A 20,757-nucleotide genomic window follows, 5' to 3' on the forward strand; every position below is an offset into this window, starting at 1 on the left:
TTAAAAATCTTACAATTTTGGTAAAAAAAAGATATTCAAGGTGAGATAATGCTCTAAAATCTTTACTTTATTTTTCAAAAAACTAAATTTTTTCATTCGTTAATCTGGGAATTTTTATTTATTTATTTATACTATGTATACAAGTAGAAATTGTATAAATTATTTGAGGTGTCTCTTTCTTGAAATACTTGGTGCAATAATCTTTAATATAAAATTGAGTCAATTAATGCACTTATTCATTTGTTTTACTATATTAATTTTCATCGTAAAATTACATGATTCAAATTTAAAACGTGCACGTTTATTATTATAAACCAAAACCTCATAAGTTGGCTAATGAACTCATTGGTTCACTTTAGAGTATGAAAAATTTTAAAAAATTAATCTTTATTGCTAAGATTTACTTAAACACCGATCTAATCCAAAACGTGTAAATTTATCAATAAATGATCATTAAGATATAAAAAAGAATGAGCTCTAGACAATATGAAAGTCTCCTAATCTCATGGAATTGCAAATTAGAATGTACCCCTTGTGACATTTTTGCCAAAAAAAAATAAAATAGTACCTATGGATTTTTATTACACAACTCCTATCTAGACATATCCTTGGAATACCAAATTTATGATGCAAAATTATTATTACTTGTATATGTGAAGAATCAAACCTAACACCCACCTTGAGATTTCTAAAGCTCAATTTCATTCTTGTCACTTGAGCAAACTGGTTAAAAGTACCAATTGACTTGTTCAAAATAATAATAATGTTTTCTTTTTTGGTACAAAATTAAAACAAATAATCCATTTCCGGGAATGTACAAATTATCTACAGTTTCTGCAAGCTCTTTTACCACTCACTGCAGAGAGGCACCAATTAATCCCTCCTTTGAAATTGCTTTAAACTAAATTGGAGTACTGCTTGCCGAAAGCACTCATCGTGGATTGCTGCAATTGGGACACTGATGTTGAAGACGGCCTCTCCTCACTGCGACCATTCATATGTCCGATGCGATCGTGATTCTCTCCGGCAATGGGCGCGAGGGGGTGGCGCCGAGGGGACGCGGGCGGGGAGGCATAGAAGGCGGACGCCGCTAGCACCTCCTGCCGCACATTTTCCTGCTCTTGGCACATCCTCTGCACCCGCAGCGCCGTTATGTACAGACCGGCGGCGAGGAAGACGGTGGCCAGCCCCAACACGCCGGCCGCCGAGAACAGGCCCTGCCGGAGCACCAGGCAAGTGGGTCGTGGGGTGGACCATCCCTTTAGATGACCCGACTCCACGCTCACTCCTATCAGCAACAGTATCTCCCCCACCGCAAAGCATGCCCTGCATGTGTTCGAAGAAATGACACAGTGAAAGAAAGAAAAAAGAAAGAAAGATCAGCCGGAGTCTAATTTAACCAATGTTCGGCATTGGTCTGGTCATTACAGAATTTTTTTTTAATTTTTTAAAATTTTTAAAAATTAATTAAAATTTTATTTTAGTGAAATAAATGAACAATTATTAACAGTTTCAACACTGTGAAATTTTTTTTTTAATTTTTAAATAATTGAAAGATGTTGCTTTATTTAATAATTTTTAAATTTATATAAAAATAAAAAAATATTTTTTTCACTATTTTTTTTTTAAATATTTCTAACTCTCAGTATGCCTATGGAAATATGAAATTTAGATCTTGAATTTCAATTTGTACGGATTATGTATAAAGTTTTTTCTAAATTTACAAAAATTCATATTTAGTGCCTAAAATTCATGATTTTAAATATTACCTTATATTGATATTTAAAAATTGGGAGACAAGCACTTTTTGTTATTATTTTTATATCTAAAATAGAAAAAAAAAAAGAATTTTTTTTTAAAAAATATTCTCTACTTTTTAATACAAATCTTGAAAATTTTAAAAATAAACCAAAATTTTTATAATTCAAAAATTAAGAAACAAAAAATATTTTTCAAAACTAAAGGACTAGGAATTGTATTCCAACCGGGCACACATATGGGAGTAGAGACATGCTTACCATACAATTCTCAAAAACCTAATAAAAATTAGGTAATGTCCGATTTGTGAGACGTTTTAGGGAACATTAGTTCTTGCATCTTTCAAAATTTTTGGTAATTTGATGCTCATGATATTCTATTCCAATGTTTGTTTGAGCATGAGAATCTGAAATGTTCGTGTTTTTTGAAATGAAATCATTCCTATAAAACGTGAGAAATTATTAGGGTACACCAATATCAATATAATTTGACTATATGTACAAAAAATAATTATAACTACTTAGTTTAATTAAAATACAAATATATAAATGAAATCATATTAGTCTTGGTGTTTATGTTCATTGTACTAAATATTTTCTAATGGAACATGGCATCCTATTAATTCTCATCCTCCTCCATAGTTAAATTTCGTGAAAATTCCTTTCTTAAAAGAATTATATTTTTTAAACTAAATTGCCCTTACTATTTTAGAGGGTTAGAAATAATACCCCTATAATACAATATTATCACGCTCTATTATTATATTTAAAATAATAAATTATTGAATAAAAATAATATTATACTAGCCATCACATTGCCCTTAGTTACTTCATGTAATTGATTATTTAAGCATTATAATTTTTAAAATTTATGATTGTTGAAAATTTTAGGACATGAACCTTTAATTAATTTATTTTTTATATATTGATTAATCATTTGTCAATTAAGGGTATAATGGTCATTTTCATAAATACTTGTTAGTTCCTATATTGAACTAAATATTGTCCAGGAATCTTATGCGCATCCTTAAAAAATCTAGCAATGCGAACTAAATAAAAATATTCACATGACGTAGACATCTTAAAAATAAAATTTCCAAAAATGTCCTCTAAGAGTACCTTTGATTCGTGAATAAAACGCCCCATTAAAATTTTCAAAAATGTTATCGGTAACATGTTACTCTCATAATTATTTTGGAGCTATCGTGATATTCTCTATCTTTGATTTCTCTCTCTTAAATTTGACAATGTTATTACACCTTAAAGTAAAAAGTGATTTGAAGTGGCGTGTCAATGCTCTTAAATGTTGTTAGAGTAAGTTGTGTTGTGTAGTTAAGCTTTTTAAAAAGTTGAAGATAACAAGCTTATGAAGAATACTATTTTTTGATAAACCCTACATTTTACTCAAAAACTACTACAACTTTAAGCAAAACCCTTGATGATGGAATTTAAATTTCACAGGAAACAACTTTAAAATTCTTCACTATAATATAATATTATCATATTCTATTATTATATTTTAAATAAAAATAATAATATTATTATGTTATAATAATTTAATATATAGTTAATATCTAGACATAATATTGCCCTTTGCTATTTCAGTTAATTGATTATTTAAGTATTATAAGTAGGACATGAATTTTTAATTAATTTATTCTTTATATATTGATTAGTCACTTGTTGAGGGTATGATAGTAATTTTACTAAGACGCTTGTTAGGGTTAATATATTGAACTAAATATTGTCATGGGAATTTTGTGCACATCCTTAAAAAATCTTACAATGGGAACTAAATTAAAATTATTTTGGGAAGGTTAAATAAGATAGTGTGGGGACCCAAAGGTCATTAATGTGTAAAAAAAAATGGATGTCAATTTAGATATTTTACTGGTTCATCAACTAGTCCAAATTTTGAGAGGAGGATGAATTAGAGATCTTGGGCCATTATGTTTCGTATCATCATAAGAATATACATCTCAAGAATAAAATTTTTGAAAATGTTCTCCTATGATAATACTTTGATTCGCGAATCAAACGCTCCATTAAAATTCTCAAAAATATTATCTGTAGCTTCTTATTCTCGTAATAATTTTGAAGTTGAAATGCAATATTGTAATAATATCACATTAACATTATTGCACCAAGGTGATTTGAAGTAGTGTGTGAATGTCCTTACATGTTATTAGAGTATGATGTGTTGTGTAGTTAGGCTTTTCAAAAAGTTAAAGATAACAAGCTTTCCAAGAATGCTAATTTTTGATAAACCCTATATTTATCTCCAAAGCAACTATAATTTTAAGCAAAACCCTTATTGATAGCATTTAAATTTCAAAAGAAACAACTTTAAAATTTTTTACATTAAATGAGTGAGAAAGAATTTTACTCAACTTTACCTAAGTCTAAAAAGTTATAAAAAAAAAAAAAAAAGGCACAACAATATTAAAGGGATAAAAGGAAAGAATATAATTTTTTTTCATTTATTTATATTTTTGTTGCTTGATTGAGGAGATTGAAAGGAAAAAAATAAAATTTCACTTAAATTAGCTTAATGTTTCAAATGTTTAAAACTATAAATTTAAAATAAATAAATTATATATATTTTCTATTTTTTATGGATGAGACTGTTATTTTGGATACAATGATTTATACTTATAAATTATTCACTGGAAAAATGCTTGACTAATTCAAAAAAAATTTAAAAAAAATAAAAAATAACAAAAGGAATTTTCTAATAATTATATAAAAAAAACTTGAAAATTAAAAAAATAATAATAATTTCAACATGGCAGAAAGACCCTATTCAATTTCTTACCAGGTGGCAACGAAGAAGAAGCCAGCTTGCCAAGAGAGAGCCCTGGCCGGAGCGGAGGTGGGGTCCCAGGCAAGGAGAGGCGGCGACGCCGATTTACTGACGGCGACCAGCAGGTAGAAGTGCTCTACCACCATCGCCGCCGCCAGGACCAAGAACGCACTCGCCCCGCACACCAGCGCCGTCTTCCCGCTCCCGCTGTACACACATTCATCCACGCCCCCCTTCCTCCCCACCATCCATCTCACCTGCAAATGCAATTCATCATATAACTTATTAATATACATGAGAGAGAGAGAGAGAGAGAGAGAGAGAGAGAGAGAGAGAGAGAGAGAGAGAGAACCTGGGAACGGGTGGATTCGGCGATGAGACAGAGGATGAAACAGAGGAGGCCGCAGAGGATGGTGAGGATGATGAGGAAGGCTCCCATTTTGCTGCCCAGTTCGGTGCTTCCCCTGCCCGGCGCCAGGTCCGCGTGCGTCACCGCCATTGCTGATCCGTCTGAATTTTCTTCTTTCTTTAATCAGTCACTTTATACATAATAGGCAGCACTGTTTCAGAAAGACTGTAGATTGAAACAGAGGATGATGATGAAGAAACAGAGGAGTTGCTCTGGCTTTTAACAGAGAGAGAGAGAGAGAGAGAGAGAGAGAGAGAATTGCTTGGAGCAAAGGTTGCTTAAAAGGATGAAGATTCGAGGAGATGGAATAGTAGGCTTTCATTTTAAGATTTCAACATAAATAAGTGACTAGAGAGAAAGGAACTAAGGTTAAGGTTGTGTTTAGTTTACAAAAAGTTTTCAGTAGGTTAAATATAATTAGTTATACACAAAAATATTTTATTATCAAAAAGTGGGAAATATTTTATGACTTCAAATAATTATTCTCAAATTTCATCATGAAAATGGTTATTCTTTTTCTATTATATGTTAAATCAAAATAATTAGGAATATATAAGAAATAAATACTCTCTTGATTTTTAAAATTTAATTATATTTCATCTTATTTCAATAAATAGTTATTCTCATATTCGGGAATGAGCTCAAGAATTAAGATGAATTTAGTCCTATTTTTTTAAAATAAAAATAAATTTTCCTCTTTTAGAAGGAAAACTTAAAAATAATGCATTTGATAAACAACCTTTTTTTTTTGCTTTTAAAAAATTTATTTTCAAATTTTTTGATCAATTTTTTAAAGCATAAAAGTTTAAATTTTTTTTTTCCTAATAGATTATTGTATTTTATGAATGTCCTTGTGTGAATCTTGCAAATTATCTATACATTAATTCTTTTACCTAAAATGAATTATTGCAAAGATTTTAAGCACCTCACAGCTTTTTGCCAAACGGCTAAGATTAGATCAACTTTTTTCTTCTGACAATTCATTTATTACAGAGGAACCAAACAATTTTTAAGACTTGAATCTAATTGCTTTCATCAATTTCTCATTTAGCAATTTTTTCATCAACCATAAATAGCCAAACCAAACTTTAATAGAATAAACTTTTCACATTCCCAGTCATGTCATTCGAGAGACTGTTGAACCCATCCAAATGGGTATTTTCCAAACTCAACAATAGTTAATGCTCACATACACATCCTGCCATATGAAGGACAAACAGTCTTCAAGCATCACACTAGATCAAATTTAAAAGGGCAAAACACATTCACATTTGCTAAGATTTGATAAAAAGATAATAAGATTTGGTAAAAAATAATGACATTTCAAACATTTCAAGGATCTTCCTTAAGATTAAGAATTCCACAAATATACCTTATGAGATATGTCAAAAAGATACTAACATGTTCTTGTATCGTGCAAAAAAATAAGAATGTTGAGTGTTATGATTATCCCAAAAATCAAATGTTATGAGAGGTCTGTAAGAGTCTTAAAATCTTAGGAGAGGTCTTTAAAATTTTTGAAACCTTAGAGGGGACAAGTGCCTTTTTGTTAAACTTCAAGGAAAGTCAGTATCTTTTACCTAATCTAAAAATACCCAAATTGAGGTTGAGACGGTTGTTACCTCAAACAACCATTGATTTGAGCTACTTAGGAGTGTTCATGACTCGGATATCTTTGCTGAACTAAATCGAGAGTTTTGATTCGGTATTTTTGTGAACCAAAACCGATTCCCTTCGGTAAATCGATGGTTTGGTTAATTGATGATTTGGTTCAGTTATCCTATCCAAACCAATTGTTAAACCATTATAATTTTTTTAAAAGAAAAATGAGATATTTAATTGAGTTTCGATTTAGTACGTGCCTTTACACTTTATTTATATAAATTAATCACTGAAAAAATATCTATACATACTATTTTGTAACTTTATCATATATTATATATATTAGATACAATAATATATAACATAAATCAGGTCGGTTCGAATAACTACCGGTTCATGAACACAAAATCAAAACCAAAACCAAACCAAAATCTGAAAACCATAAAGAAAAATAAACCAAAACCGAACCAAACAAATCGGCTAACTGAAATTTTAATTTTATTAAGCCCCCCCAGAACCACTTCTACAGTCTTCTGCATATGATCAGCAGGGAGTGAAGGTTCTAACAACTGCCTGATGAAAGGTGCTTTGTTAATTCAAGGGAAGTTGTAAGCACAGCAGCCTGCCTTTTTTGGTTAGATGCCTTACTCAAATAAGGTAAGCTAGTTTTGGAAGATGGAAGGTTATGATTTGTAACAAGGGCCTACCTCATAATAAGTGAATGTGAACCAACACATAATTGGAAGGAAAATCATTTTCTAGGATGCGCTCCAGCTCTTACTAACCTATGAAATGTAAAAAATAGAATGAAATTAATCACAATAGAATCAAGTTTCCCAGCTCGGCTCGACAGGTAGGAGAAGGTTTTCAAGAGAAATGATCACACAAGGTGAGATCCCGTTGCGTAGCCAAGCCCGATATACCTTCCAATGAACTAAAATAACCATATATATATATATATGACATGCATTTAGTAAGAAGTGAACATATGAGTAAAGTTGTAAAGACCTGAGTGTGATTCTAGGGGATAGATTCAAGATAATACTCTTGATTTTAGATCTCTGGCTCAATGCTATTATGCCATCAGCGCCGGTGGGGATAGGGTTTGGTTGTGGATGAATGCTCTCTACAGTCTTGATTCGGTTCAAGAATTTTTTAAGGACTCATTTCAAACTAAAAAACATCAAGGGAAAAAATAAGTTAATAAATTCACTTTTTTATATTTAATCATAAAAAAAAGTTAACAATAAAGTATTGCAACCCATTGAATAAAAATTTAATTTTAGACTTCATTCAATATTATTTTTTAAAATAATAATTACATTTCAACAAACATTCTTTCTGCATAATATTCGATACAAAGAGAAATTAATTTACTTTCTATTTTCTTTCCTTCTCTCTTCTCAAACAAAATCTTGATCCACATGGAGCCTGAGGATTTCTAGATTTCTTCATACGGTTCATTTTCCCAACGTACAGAGTTCTTTGGAAATTCATTGTACCTACAAAGCATTTCCATCTACTTACTCCAAATTCTTATGGGAAGGACATCCTATTCCAAGCATAAGATTCCCAAGCATGTGATTTTCTGCAGCAAACACCAGATTTGGGTTAACCCATTCATCTTTTTCATCAAACCAAGCAAAAGAGAGATCATATGGAAGAATGTTCCCAATTTGTGGAATCCCTTGATTAGCCATGGGGAACCCATTTAAGTTCCTCCTCATTAGTTCCTGGAAGGACAAGATATTTTGGCCTCTAAAAGGCTCAAAATGCCGTAGGTCATTCCAGGCCGATGCCAATCTTACAATTGAAGGAAATGGATCTGCCACCTTAGATCAACTTAAAATTGCTGCAATATGAGATTGCACGGTCATTATTTTATATAACATTAGATTATTTGTCACACTCCAAAGGTGCATTTTGTCCTACAGTAGCTAGAAAAAAATCTAGAAAAGACGAAAGTTCTTCAAGCTAAAGAAGCGACAGAAAGAATTGACAAGTCAGGAGTATGTGTATGTCAATTGATGGATGCCTCCTTGTATTCAACATACATTTTGATATTCCTAAGATTCCTGCATGATGATCATGGGAAACAAACCCATAGAGTATGAAAACATCATGACTTCTTCTTTTACAAAGCTGAATGAATCCCTGTATAATCAATTATTCGTTTGACAAAATGCTCCTACTCATACATGGATGACACTAATCTAGGCTCCGGTCTGTTTCGTCTTGTGCTTCTGAAAATTGTTTCCAGGTTTCCATAAAAGATGCTGTGATTCTTGTCCCACCATTATTATGAAAACTTTCTTCCCCTAAAATGTTCCATTATTGCATAGTGTACTGCAAACAATAGAAATCGATGATGAATGATGCTGCACTTTTACAGATACCTTCAGGTCTTTTCAACATATCAATCTCAAGTGCACGAGTAAGAGCGTACCTAAAAGAGTGAATGACAATCTTCCTAAATTCTTTGATGCAAGGAATGAGAGATTGAAAATTGCTTTTGGGAACCTTTGGTTTCTTGATGCAGAAGCCATCTAAAACTTCTTTTCCAGGGAAAAGAGTTAATGAGGAGATCCTTACAGTCACCTATAAAATGCCTCCTCCCTACTCACCCCCATGATTGATCCACCATACTCTGTCTGCAGCTTCCCTTGGCCTTATAATTGTTCTGCTGATTGTGTTCTTGACTAATTAACCATGTAAAGCCAGACCACTTACTGATTATTTTTGAAGACTTCCAATTGCCTTCTCACTTGCAAAAAGTTGCTTCCCCCATTGCAATTCTGTATCTTCAAGATATGGCTTCTGAGAAGGCCAAAGCCAAGGTTCCAGATGCTCGCAGCCAACAAGCAATTATCCCAGAGGAAACACCAAATAAAAAAGGCACAGCCAGCTCCAGCTTTGGGAAAGCAATTGCACAGCGGGCACTTTTCAGATCCCATCAACGGAGGGTTGGAAGCAGAAAGGTTGGAAACAATGATATTAGGTCATTGCCAAGCAGGCTAAGCAAGGTTTCATTGGCCGAAGATTCACCAAATTAAGTTGTAGTCTTGTACCATATGTGTAGAATTTCTACAGCAAACACCCCACCCCCCTCAAAATCTTCATTTCAAAATTTTAAGTTGATGCCCAGTTACATAGCAAGTCAAATCTGCTGCCGCCTAGTTTGCTCCTTTTCAATTTTCATATGTCCCTTGCTTGATATTGCCTGAAATGCTTTCCCAAGGCAGTCCTGAAACATTGGACAATATGTAGGCCAAATCCTGCAGGAACTGATTGTTTACCGACAAGCGCACAGATTAAAATTAGGGTCACCTCCCATTTAGATGCCCTTGTATTCCTGAATTATTATCTTATTAGAATGATCTTTCAAACCTTAAATTTCATTATAGTTAAAAACCACACACTGCAAAAGCTTAAGGCTATGTTTAGTTCACTGAGTGGAATGGGATGGGAAGAGAATAGTGAAAAGTGACAATATAGAGATATGATGGTTGACAAAAAAAAAGACAAAAAAGTTGGTATCATTTTAAGCAAATGAACATAAAAACGTTGGCATTATTGTAACCAACATGGAATAAGATTGTGTATTACTACTTCGTGTTGAAGACCAACTTTAACATGGTTAATAACCTTAAACTGATGATGCCTTATTATTGTTGTTCTAATTATTTTTGAAAACTATTATATCTTTTCACAATTGCTATTCCATTTCCATGTCATTCCGTTGTCCAACCTTAATGTAAGGCAAATCATGTAACAATGGTAGCTAGACTTGAAAAGGATTTTAGATGGAGCGATGGACAACTAATGAGCATGGGCCAGCCAAAAGAAAACAATGAACAAAGCTGCCCAATTAGGGGCATAATGGTTTCATCCACTCCAATGGTAGCTAAACTTGAAAAGGATTTTAAATGGAGTGATGAAAAATCTGTGTAGATGGACAGTCAAAAGAAAATGATATTAACAATGTAAAGTCATCAAATCGCCAAAACCTTGAAGTATTTTTCAGAAGTTGACAAATATCAAGCAAAAAAAAAAAAAAAAAAGCAATGTTGAAGAAACAGCAAGTGAGGCCACCGAAACAATCCCATTGCACTAAACAATTGAGAAGAACAACTCTCATTCATCACTTGAAATGTAATTAATTATTCTACATGTTTAACATAGCATTTAAGATGAATGTATTCTGTGTTTGTGTTTCAACCTTTCTTATTATATTTTCAAAAATATAGCCCTTGTTTTAATTAATAACAATAAGAACAAAGCAGCTCTGCCAGCACCACCAAGAATGCGAAGGACACATACAATTTTATGCAAAACACAGCAAAAGATTCTTCTTTCATGATATGACCAATTATTCCAACAGAGTGCAACATGTCAGGGAAGTGCAATTTTATGTGACGGTGGATATTGAAGGAATTGGAAATATATATAATGTGATACCGGTTGTTTAATTTCAGGAATGACAACAGGAAAATGAGCTGTTTTTGTTTAAGTTATATATATATTTGGGAATAACAAAAGTTTATTTTGTTTATGAACACCATGATAGAATAGTAAAACTACTGTTCAATCTGTAATTGAAAAATATATATTTTTATTCGTGAAGCAAAAACTTGTATGAAGGGAGAGCTTCGACAGATGATTAGGTAGCTAAAAAATTATAGACGTTTCAAGCAAGCTCTCAAGGTCTCTCTCTCTGATGCACTCTTTTATTTGTCAGGGATACATATAAATTGCAAATGTATGCAGAAATTAATTATTTTCCTAATAATGAAAATCCCTCTTAGCTCTCTCCTTCCCACCAGCTCTATGTAGTCCCTTAATAGTCATGGGTGGTTGAGATGCTTAAGTGGTTTGCCCCACGTTATTCGTTGATCAATTATATCCTATGTCAACAAATTAAAGAAGATGGTCCATCAATTGTATTTTGTCTGATAGACTGATAGTAATTAAGTTGGCAGGTGTGTGTGTGTGTGTGTGAGAGAGAGAGAGAGAGAGAGAGAGAGAGAGAGGGAGAGAGAGAGAGAAAGACTACTGCAAAAATTGATGGCCTAGGAGCAATTAATTTATATTATTTGATATTATTCATATGATAGTTTTGTTTGACTTGCTACATTTTATTCTCATATGTCCTATGATGTCCTAATTGAAAGACTCAATGGTTGATGTTAATCTACTCTTTTAGTTTGGAGGCTGTTTATACGTGTAGTTGATTTATGTCAACAGAGGAGGCTATGGATAATGTTGACCTTGAGCAAAGCAAAGCAGTTAGCACAAAGTGTGCTAAAAAAATGTGAACTTCTCAAGTGTTAGATGCATTTGACAAGTTGCCAAGTGTAAATGGAAATCAACGTGCTACATGTAGGCATGTAGTCATAATGGGCAAATGGTGCAAAATGATTATGGGACCTAAGAAATTGGCTACACTATCTAAATGGCCATTGTAAGAGAAAACTATTTAGATTTTGGGCGATTCATGCATCCTATAGATCAAGAGATGTAATGTGAGATGTTGACATTTGCCATTATTAGGCATAGATGTGCATACTCATATGTTGAACAAGAAAGATAAGGATGTACATGTGTTCCTCCATTTGAATGTCAAGCCTATTTAGAGGAACACAAATTAAGTTAATATGATGAAGTTATATTAAGGAGAGAAAATCCAACATGATTTGGAATTATGTCATGGCTCGATATACTTAAAATCTAATTTGTGGCCACCTGATATTTCATTATACTGATAAAGATTAGTTATTATAAAAAGTTTTGTCAAATGACCCTCCAAATACAAGTTATAAAGAAATTGCTCAATTTATTAAAGGGATTATGGAATAAGAGAAAGATTTTCACTATTACATTAGATATTGCTTTTTATACTAATAGCATTTTGACTATCTTGATGTATCAACTTTCTTTTGAGAGCTCTTTGCAGTACAATGGAGAGTTTTTCCATTTACAATGTGAAGAGCTCATAGCTTGAATCTTATAGTTCAAGATGGATTGAATATCGTTGAGGAGTTAATGTATAAAGTTCGTGGAAGAGTGAATTGTGTTATAGGGACGCCATTAAGGAACGCAAAACTTACAAAAAGCATTGGCAATATGCCGGTAAGTGCGAAGAACGAGTGGCAAGATTTGCCATTAAGATTTCCTTTTCTTATATAATGCATGAGAGCTTATTTCCCTTTCGTCACTCATCTGATCACTAAAGGACTCGAATTATAAAACATGTCCTTCTCAGGAAGAGTTCAGAATATGGTGAGAGGATACCAAGGATATTGAATCCCTTCATACCAAGGATATTGAATCCCTTCTATGAGATTAATATTCTCTTTTGGGTTTGCTATCCCATTGCCAACCTTTACTTTCTTGGTGCGTGTGGAAGATTTAAATGAGAATAAATAAGGGTTAAAAATTAATGATACATTGATAAAAGCAAGATGAAGGAAATTTTCGATAAATGCTAGAAATGCTATTGTACCACGTTATCAATTGCAATAATTCTTGATGTGGAATTTATAGAGTTCTATTGTAGCACAATCTATGGAAGATGTTAAGAGGTTATTTATGTCTTTTAGTATTATTATTAAGTTTGTTAGTATGCTAATTAGAGATAGTAAAGGTATTGTTGTCATTAGAACGCATTTGATTTGTATTATAAATAGAGGGGGAGACCTATTTTCAAGTTAGGTCATTCATTTTAATCAAAATCTCAACATGGTATCAGAGCATGATCCAACCTAAACCCTATCATACTCGGTCGTTGCTGGAAAACACCATCCTGTCGCTGCCCTTCTTAGATCCATTTCCATCCTTCATTATTTCACAAAACTAACCATATAGCCAAAAATAGAACCCTTTGAAGCCTACCCCCATAAAACCCCATCGCCAGCAACAGCCCCACAAGCTGGCTAACTGCCAGCAATGCTGACCCCACGCACCGGTGCGTGAGAGTTTCCAGTCCCCACCCCCCCCCCCTTTTTTTTTCCTCTGCCATGTTCTAGTTCCTTCTCTAGACCATATTATCAAGTTGTTGGGCATGTTTCTTGAAGTAGTGGCAGTGTTTGTAAGTTGAGTTGTGAGGTTGTGGTAGTGCTATATCAGTTGGTAAGTCGTTTACCTTGTCCGTGATTGTGTCGATGGCTGCTTCACATCGTTTGTGATTGTACCGATTTGTTTTGATTGTTCTTCTTGTTTGACATTGATGTGGCTCCTAGTTTGTGAGTGTTGCGATGGAATTTATGAATCCTAAAAATATGTTTCTTTCATTCAATGGTCTAAAGTTGTTTGCGTTTATTTAGCAAGATTAGGAAAATCTGACCACTTGCTCCAATCTGATCCTTCTGATGAGAAGAGAAAAGAAGTGTGGATTCAAGAAGATGCCTTGATTGTTTCTCTTGCACAGATGTGCATACATCTAGATATGTGCAAGGAGACTTGGGATTATGCCAAGCTTCTATAGTCTAGTAACATTACAAGAATGTATGATTTATCCCAGAAGGACTTTCAGTTACAACGAGATAAAAGTATTGCAGATTATTTTGCAGAGATGAAATGCATTCATAAGGAGCTTAATGTCGTGCAACCTATAACCGCTGATGTTCGTAAGATGTAGAAGTAGAGGGAGCAGATGACAGTTCTTCGGGTTCTAGCGGGCTTGAGATCCAAATTTGAGGCAATCCAATCCTAGATATTTAGGGGTCGTTTGGTATTACTGTCAAAAATTAGAGAAATGAAAGCTAGAAACAAAAACTAAAAGCTAGAAACCAGCAACTTGTTTGGTTAACATTTATAAAACTACTACAAATTAAAAAATTAATTAAAAAAATTCTCATTTTCATCTTTAAATCAAATAATATTATAAAAAATATGATTACAATAATAAAATTACAAATAATACGCATTAAAAAAGTACTTTATTAAAAATAAAATTTATTATAACTATTTTACTCAATTGTCCTACTTTCAAATTTTACTTTACAATAAAATTTTAAAATTTCTAGCAACTGGTTTCCAAAACAACTAAAAACCATAAAATCTGGTTTTCAATTTTTTGGCAAATAGCTGAAAATTGACAACATAAACAAACACGTTTTTATAATCTGTTTCTTCACTGTGGAGAAATAGAAACACAAAACAGAAAACAAAGATGATACCAAACATGCCCATAGTCGTGCAAAGTTGCCATCATTTTCTGATGTTTATTCTTGTGTCCTTTATGCTCCCTTTAACACACATTCTCTTGCTCTTGTATCTGGCTCTGATAGGACAGTCTTTGCTATACAAAATGAATATAGTTCTCTACCAAACAATTGCATAAGTTATTGAGGTGGTTCAAGTGATCATGGTGGTAGAGATGGGCAAGGTAGAGGCACTCCTCACAAGTGCACTCATTGTGGTCGACGCAATCATGCCATTGAGTAGTGTTGGGATCTCCATGATAAACCTTCACGTGTTACCAATGTAGCCGCCACCAACTCCACCCTTTGGAGCTAAGTGGGGGGTAACACACTGTATCCATGTCAAAGGAAGAATATTCCAAGTTCTAGCACTATCAAGCATTACAACAATATTCTCCTCCCATTCCATCTCTTGCCCAAACAGGTAATCCCATGGTATGCCCGTCATCCAATACTTCTTGCCCTACTCCTCGGGTCATAGACTCTATTGCCACTAATCATATCACAGGTATACCTAATTTCTTCTCTACTCTTCAGTATCCTGCAAATTTACCTCATGTTACTCTTGTTGATGGATCCACCACTGCAATCAAGAGAATTGGGACTATGAATCCCACTTCTTCCATTTTCTTCCTTCACTTTTGTATATTCCCAAGTTTCCTTTCAATCTTATGTCCACTAGCAAGATTACTAAATCCATGAATTGTTCAATAACATTCTTCCCTGATTCTATGGTTATTCAGGATTTCAAGGCGAGGAAGACGATTGGTGGAGGGCGTGAAACTAGTCGACTTTATTACTTTGAGCCACTATCTCCTTCTATTGCCTGCACTGCTGCTGCCACACCTCTTCAAATTCATTGTCACCTTGGTCATCCTTAACTAAAAAAGTTAAAACGTCTTGTTCTTGATTTGAGTTTTGTGTTTAGTCTTGATTGTAAGTCTTTGGGAAAGCACCATCATGTCCCTTTCGCTTCCCGAGTCAATAAACAGATTGTAAGCCCTTTCATGTTAGTCCATTATGTTGTTTGGGGTCCTAGTCGAGTTGTGTCCAAGTTGGGTTGTCGGTACTTTATAACATTTGTGGATGATTATTTAAGAATGACTTGACTATATTTAATAAAAGATTCTTCCAAGTTATTTCATATAATTTGTGCCTTTTGTTTCGAAATAAAGACTTAATTTGGTTTGCCAATTCGAATATTTCGAAGTGATAATGCTAAAAAGTATTTCAATTCATAATTCACCACTTAAATGACTCAGTTTGGTATTGTCCATCAATCATCCTATGCCCACACTCCTCAATAGAATGGGGTTGCAAAGAGGAAAAATAGACATCCTTGAAATCACTCGCAACTTACTTTATCAAATGCTTGTACCTAAAGTGTTTTGGAGTGATGTCATACTTACTGCTTGCTAATCGATCAACGGGATGTCATCCTCTGTTCTTAGTGGTAAGATTCCCTACTCCATTCTATTTCCTAATTCACCTTTATTCTTTATCCCTCCTCGTATATTGGAGTGTGTCCTTTATTCATCAACTAACTCCTGGGGCGAATAAGTAGTATCCTCATGCTATAAAATATGTCTTTTTGGACTAACTTTTGGGGCGGATAAGTAGTATCCTCATGCCCAGAAGTAGCATCCTTCTACAATTTCGATAGGAGTTTTGACAATTTCGTGGAAATTTAAGACCATGTTCAAGGGTTTGTTATCCCATTATCAATCTTTATTTTGTTGGTGTATGTGGAAGATTTCAATGAGAATAAAGAAAGAGTTGACCATTGATAACACCTTGATAGGAGCAATTACATGGCAAATCAAGGAAAATTTTGATAAGCATCGAAAATTATTTTTTGAATATTCCATACTCAAGTACTAGAAAGTAAAGATTGAAAGTGAGATAGTGAACCTTGAGAAAGAGCATTAATCTTATAAACAGGCTTTATGACTTCAATATACTTGTTATCCTCTCAAACATATTCTATTTTTTGGTTGTTAAAGGCGTGTTTTATAATTTGAATCCACAATCCTCTAGTGGTAAAATGAATGAAGAAGATCTCTAGCATAATATAAGTCGAAATCCACCTTGTCAACACATCTTACCACACTTTTTAGCATTAAACAATTAGTGAGTAATTCAATCAGAAAATTCGGGCTTCTTTCCTGATGTCTGACATATTTTATACTTCTTTTAAATTGAGGTTGACGTAACGATTTTCAATCTATCTTAAATTATGAGGTTCAACACATGTACTCTACAACACATACGAAATCTTTCTCTGGATCCCTCATTTCGTAAATCAATTTAGCATATTTTTGCCAATATATGACTTCAATTTGGGAGGAACATACAATAAAACTTTTGATGTTAATCTTTACCAACAAAATTGGTTGTTCATATATACTTGTTGAATTACCGCAAATCAATTGTTACGCATATCTAGCGAAATACAAGTTTAGCCTTAAAACATGCGTTTTTTTTTTCTAGACAACTTCAGCACATTAGATTTAGCTTTGCTCCTCAAAATAGGCGCAACATCATATGTAAGAACATATGTATGTTCATATCCCCTCATGGTCAACATATTAGTATGGATATCCATGCTTTGATAATGAATGTTGACTTCTGCCAACTCCTTAGATACATCTCTCAATCTATCATATGCATTACACCCCTAGAATCCTATTTTTTGTTTCTACAAAAGCAGTAATTTTTTTGGTTTCGCATATAACATGTAGACAACAATAATATTGCCCATAATGTTTACATCTAGCATGTTGACTTTCATCTGCACCTGACAACTTCTCTCAAATTTATACAAAAGTTGAGAAGTGCATTTTCAAGTACATTTTTCATAATACTAGCTATTCTTTGCTCAACATCAACATCATCAAAAGTTTGCCCTTCCATTGGCATAAATCAAGCAAAAATATAGAAAACCACCAAACTAAAAGAGCATTTTAATATTAACCAATTAGTGTTGCAAACAAGACTAATAAGAGTTCTATGTTATAAATCAAGCACAATGAGCAGATCAGTACCATTAGATAACAAAATACTAATTGCTAGCTCATTGCCACTTTCAATGGTCTCTCTCTCTCCCTCGCTCCCCTTCCCTTTGTCACATTAATTGTTGTTATATAACATACAATTGATCATCCATGCTTTTTAATTCATGGAAACAGAATATAATTGATCAATTAATAACATAAGAAAAACAACTTGAATATCCAAATAAGCTAGGCAATCGCTTGCTTGCTCATCCATGGGCACACATGAATGTGCACACATAAAAACAATAAGAGAGGGAGAGAGAGTAAAAGAGAGATTTTGACTATAAGGAAATGTTTAATTTCTATGCTCATTTGCAATTTATGCATGTCCTCGAAAAAATGAGTAAGTGCATGAGAGAGTCCTCTAGAGAGTACTTGAAATTTATGTCTTTTCTAAGTGATAATTCAGTAAAGAACATTCTGCTCAACTTGTCTCTCTTTTCAAACCATTGATCAAGCACAAGAACAATAAGGATGTAAGGATCTCTGAGCAATCTAATCCTTAAATATAGATAAACCTCCAAGATCAAGAACATTGGTGTTTCAATAGAGAATAATAGAACCCTGAAACCCTACATGACAATGTTGTCATGCGGTACACACACCTATATCTCCCTCTCCCTCTCCCTGAGCAGTGAAGGATTGCATATAACCCTTTCTTGGGGTTTGAAACCCTTGCATAAATTAAGAAAAACCTCCAAAGTGAAATCTTTGCTGAGAAGGAGGGACTATGGGAGAGAGCTTTGAGAAGAGGGACTATGGGAGAGAGGGGTAGCATAGAGAAATGAGATAGATGGAGTTTGCAAATGGGATAATTGGATCAATGAGAAATAACTACTTCAATCCTTACGAGTGGAAATAGGTGATCCATTAAAATAAAATAGTTTATCTAAGTCTATTTATTTAAAATGGGTCTAGATGGATGTTGCCACCCCTAACCCACTTGCAAATTGTACATAGAAGGGGGGAAAGGGGGGGGGGGGGAGCTATTACTAATATAAAGGAAATTTTTACTTCTAGTTTTTCAAATTAAAAATATCTTGCTAAGTGTCAAGATAAAGACAATGATGCTCCTTGAGATCTGACAAAAAATGAGGACCTCATTCGAATTTTCAAAATCCCATGAACTTCTCATGACACATTTAGCATAAAGAAGCAAACCTACTTAGACACTTGATTTTTAAAACAATTAAATCCCCATTATTTTTATTTCAAGTCAAGAAGTATCTCAAAAATCAAATAACCAAGGAGGTATTACTAATATAAAGGAAATTTTTTACTTCTAGTTTTTCAAATTAAAAATATCTTGCTAAGAATCAAGATAAAGACAATGATGCTCCTTGAGATCTGACAAAAAATGAGGACCTCATTCGAATTTTCAAAATCCCATGAACTCCTCATGACACATTTAGCATAAAGAAGCAAACCTACTTAGACACTTGATTTTTAAAACAATTCAATCCCCATTATTTTTATTTCAAGTCAAGAAGTATCTCAAAAATCAAATAACCAAGGAGGTCAGTGAATTTTTGAAACCCCAAGGGAAATCATTATCTTTTTTATCAAACCTCAACAATGTCCTGGATTTTTAAAATCTTTTCTCATCTTTTTATCAAATCTCATGAGATATTAATGTCTTTTGTCCAAGAACATAATGACAAAAAAGATGTTCAAACCCTCTCATGAGGGTGGTAGGTAGTGTGGTTGGGCGGGTTGCGGGAGTGCCTCTCATGAGGTCAGGTGTTCAAACCTCTCGGGTTCGTTTCCACCCCTAAACTCCTCAATTTACCCTCCCTTTGAAGTTGTGGGGTTCACTTCAAGAGACGCAAGATTAGTCACGTGGATACCCGGTGCATAATCCAAAAAAAAAAGAAAAAAGGACAACAAACACTGGCAGTCTAGCCTACACTAATGTTTGACAAAAAGATGCAGGTATTCCTTTTCCAAAGTTCTAAGAACTTTTATTGAGATTTTAAAAATCTTGAAGACATCTAAACTTTAGCTAAAGATGGCAGACCACATCTGACAAAAGCTAACTAAGGATATTAGTGGCTCAAAAATCAAATTTGCTTTGTGCAATTCTTAAAATCTCAAGAGAAAACCACGTGTCTCTTATTCAAACCTCAAGAAAGGCCAATGAAAATTTTAAAAGCTCAAGCTTGGCATCTTTTACCAAAGGAAGGATAGTGTTTCTGCTGCCCTATAGTTATTTTTTGAAGTACAAAAAATAATGGTGAATCGGGATTCAGGAAATGAGTGCTAAAATCAGAATGGTGAACTATTCAACACTCAAGAATCTAATGAGAGGAACAAAAGATGGCTTGGATGACAAAGAAATTACCTGACAGTAAACTTTGTGAATGCAGCTCTCTCCATGTCAGTAGAAGCCCTTGAAAACTCCCAGTATCTCAAATGGGCAACTCCAAGGGATAGAACAGTATCTCTCACTCAATTCAAGATCGATTCCCATAAAACCCAGAACATATCTCATAAGGTCCCTTGAATTTCAAAGCACTTTGAAACTTTTCTGATCTCCTTGTTGGGTGACCTGAACAATTCAGTCTAGGGCTTTCTGAACAATTTAGGGTTCCTTAACCTGGATTGAGTGGAAGAAGTAAAACAGAGCCCATTGGGCTTGCCTGAACACCCATAAATTGAGTGGCTTGGGCTTTTACTTGAACAAATTTCAGTTCAAGCACGACAATTTTCCATGACTCTTAATTTTTTAGAATTTTAAAATATATATATAAAAAATAATAATATAAGGGTATTTTGAGATAATTATAAATAATTATAATAATATTTTGACATAATTATGAGCAATTATAAGGATACATTTGATATATATAATTATAAAGATATTTTGAAATAATTGTGGATAATTAAATTAGTATTTTTTGGAATAATCATTCGTAGTTATAAGAATAAA

The 20,757-nt window shown here is 33.5% G+C and overlaps 1 protein-coding gene across 3 annotated transcripts; it reads right to left on the reverse strand.

Moving 5' to 3' along the window:
* Positions 1–679: 679 nt before the first annotated feature.
* On the reverse strand, positions 680–20,545 carry LOC131151053 (uncharacterized). 3 transcript variants are annotated; one of them, XM_058102228.1, is made up of 4 exons: positions 20,170–20,545; positions 4,913–5,120; positions 4,573–4,817; positions 680–1,326 (listed from the first exon to the last, which is right to left on the reverse strand). In XM_058102228.1, exons 2-4 carry the CDS (start codon positions 5,057–5,059, stop codon positions 897–899), a joined length of 822 nt encoding a protein of 273 aa, XP_057958211.1. In that variant the 5' UTR covers positions 5,060–5,120; positions 20,170–20,545; the 3' UTR covers positions 680–896. The 3 variants fall into 3 exon arrangements, with proteins under 3 accessions (XP_057958211.1, XP_057958210.1, XP_057958212.1); XM_058102227.1 differs by having other exon boundaries at positions 4,913–5,134; positions 20,170–20,412; XM_058102229.1 differs by lacking the exon at positions 20,170–20,545 and having other exon boundaries at positions 4,913–5,319.
* Positions 20,546–20,757: the final 212 nt, after the last annotated feature.

The sequence above is a fragment of the Malania oleifera genome, chromosome 3, assembly GCF_029873635.1.
Source record: "Malania oleifera isolate guangnan ecotype guangnan chromosome 3, ASM2987363v1, whole genome shotgun sequence".
Lineage (NCBI taxonomy): Eukaryota > Viridiplantae > Streptophyta > Magnoliopsida > Santalales > Ximeniaceae > Malania > Malania oleifera.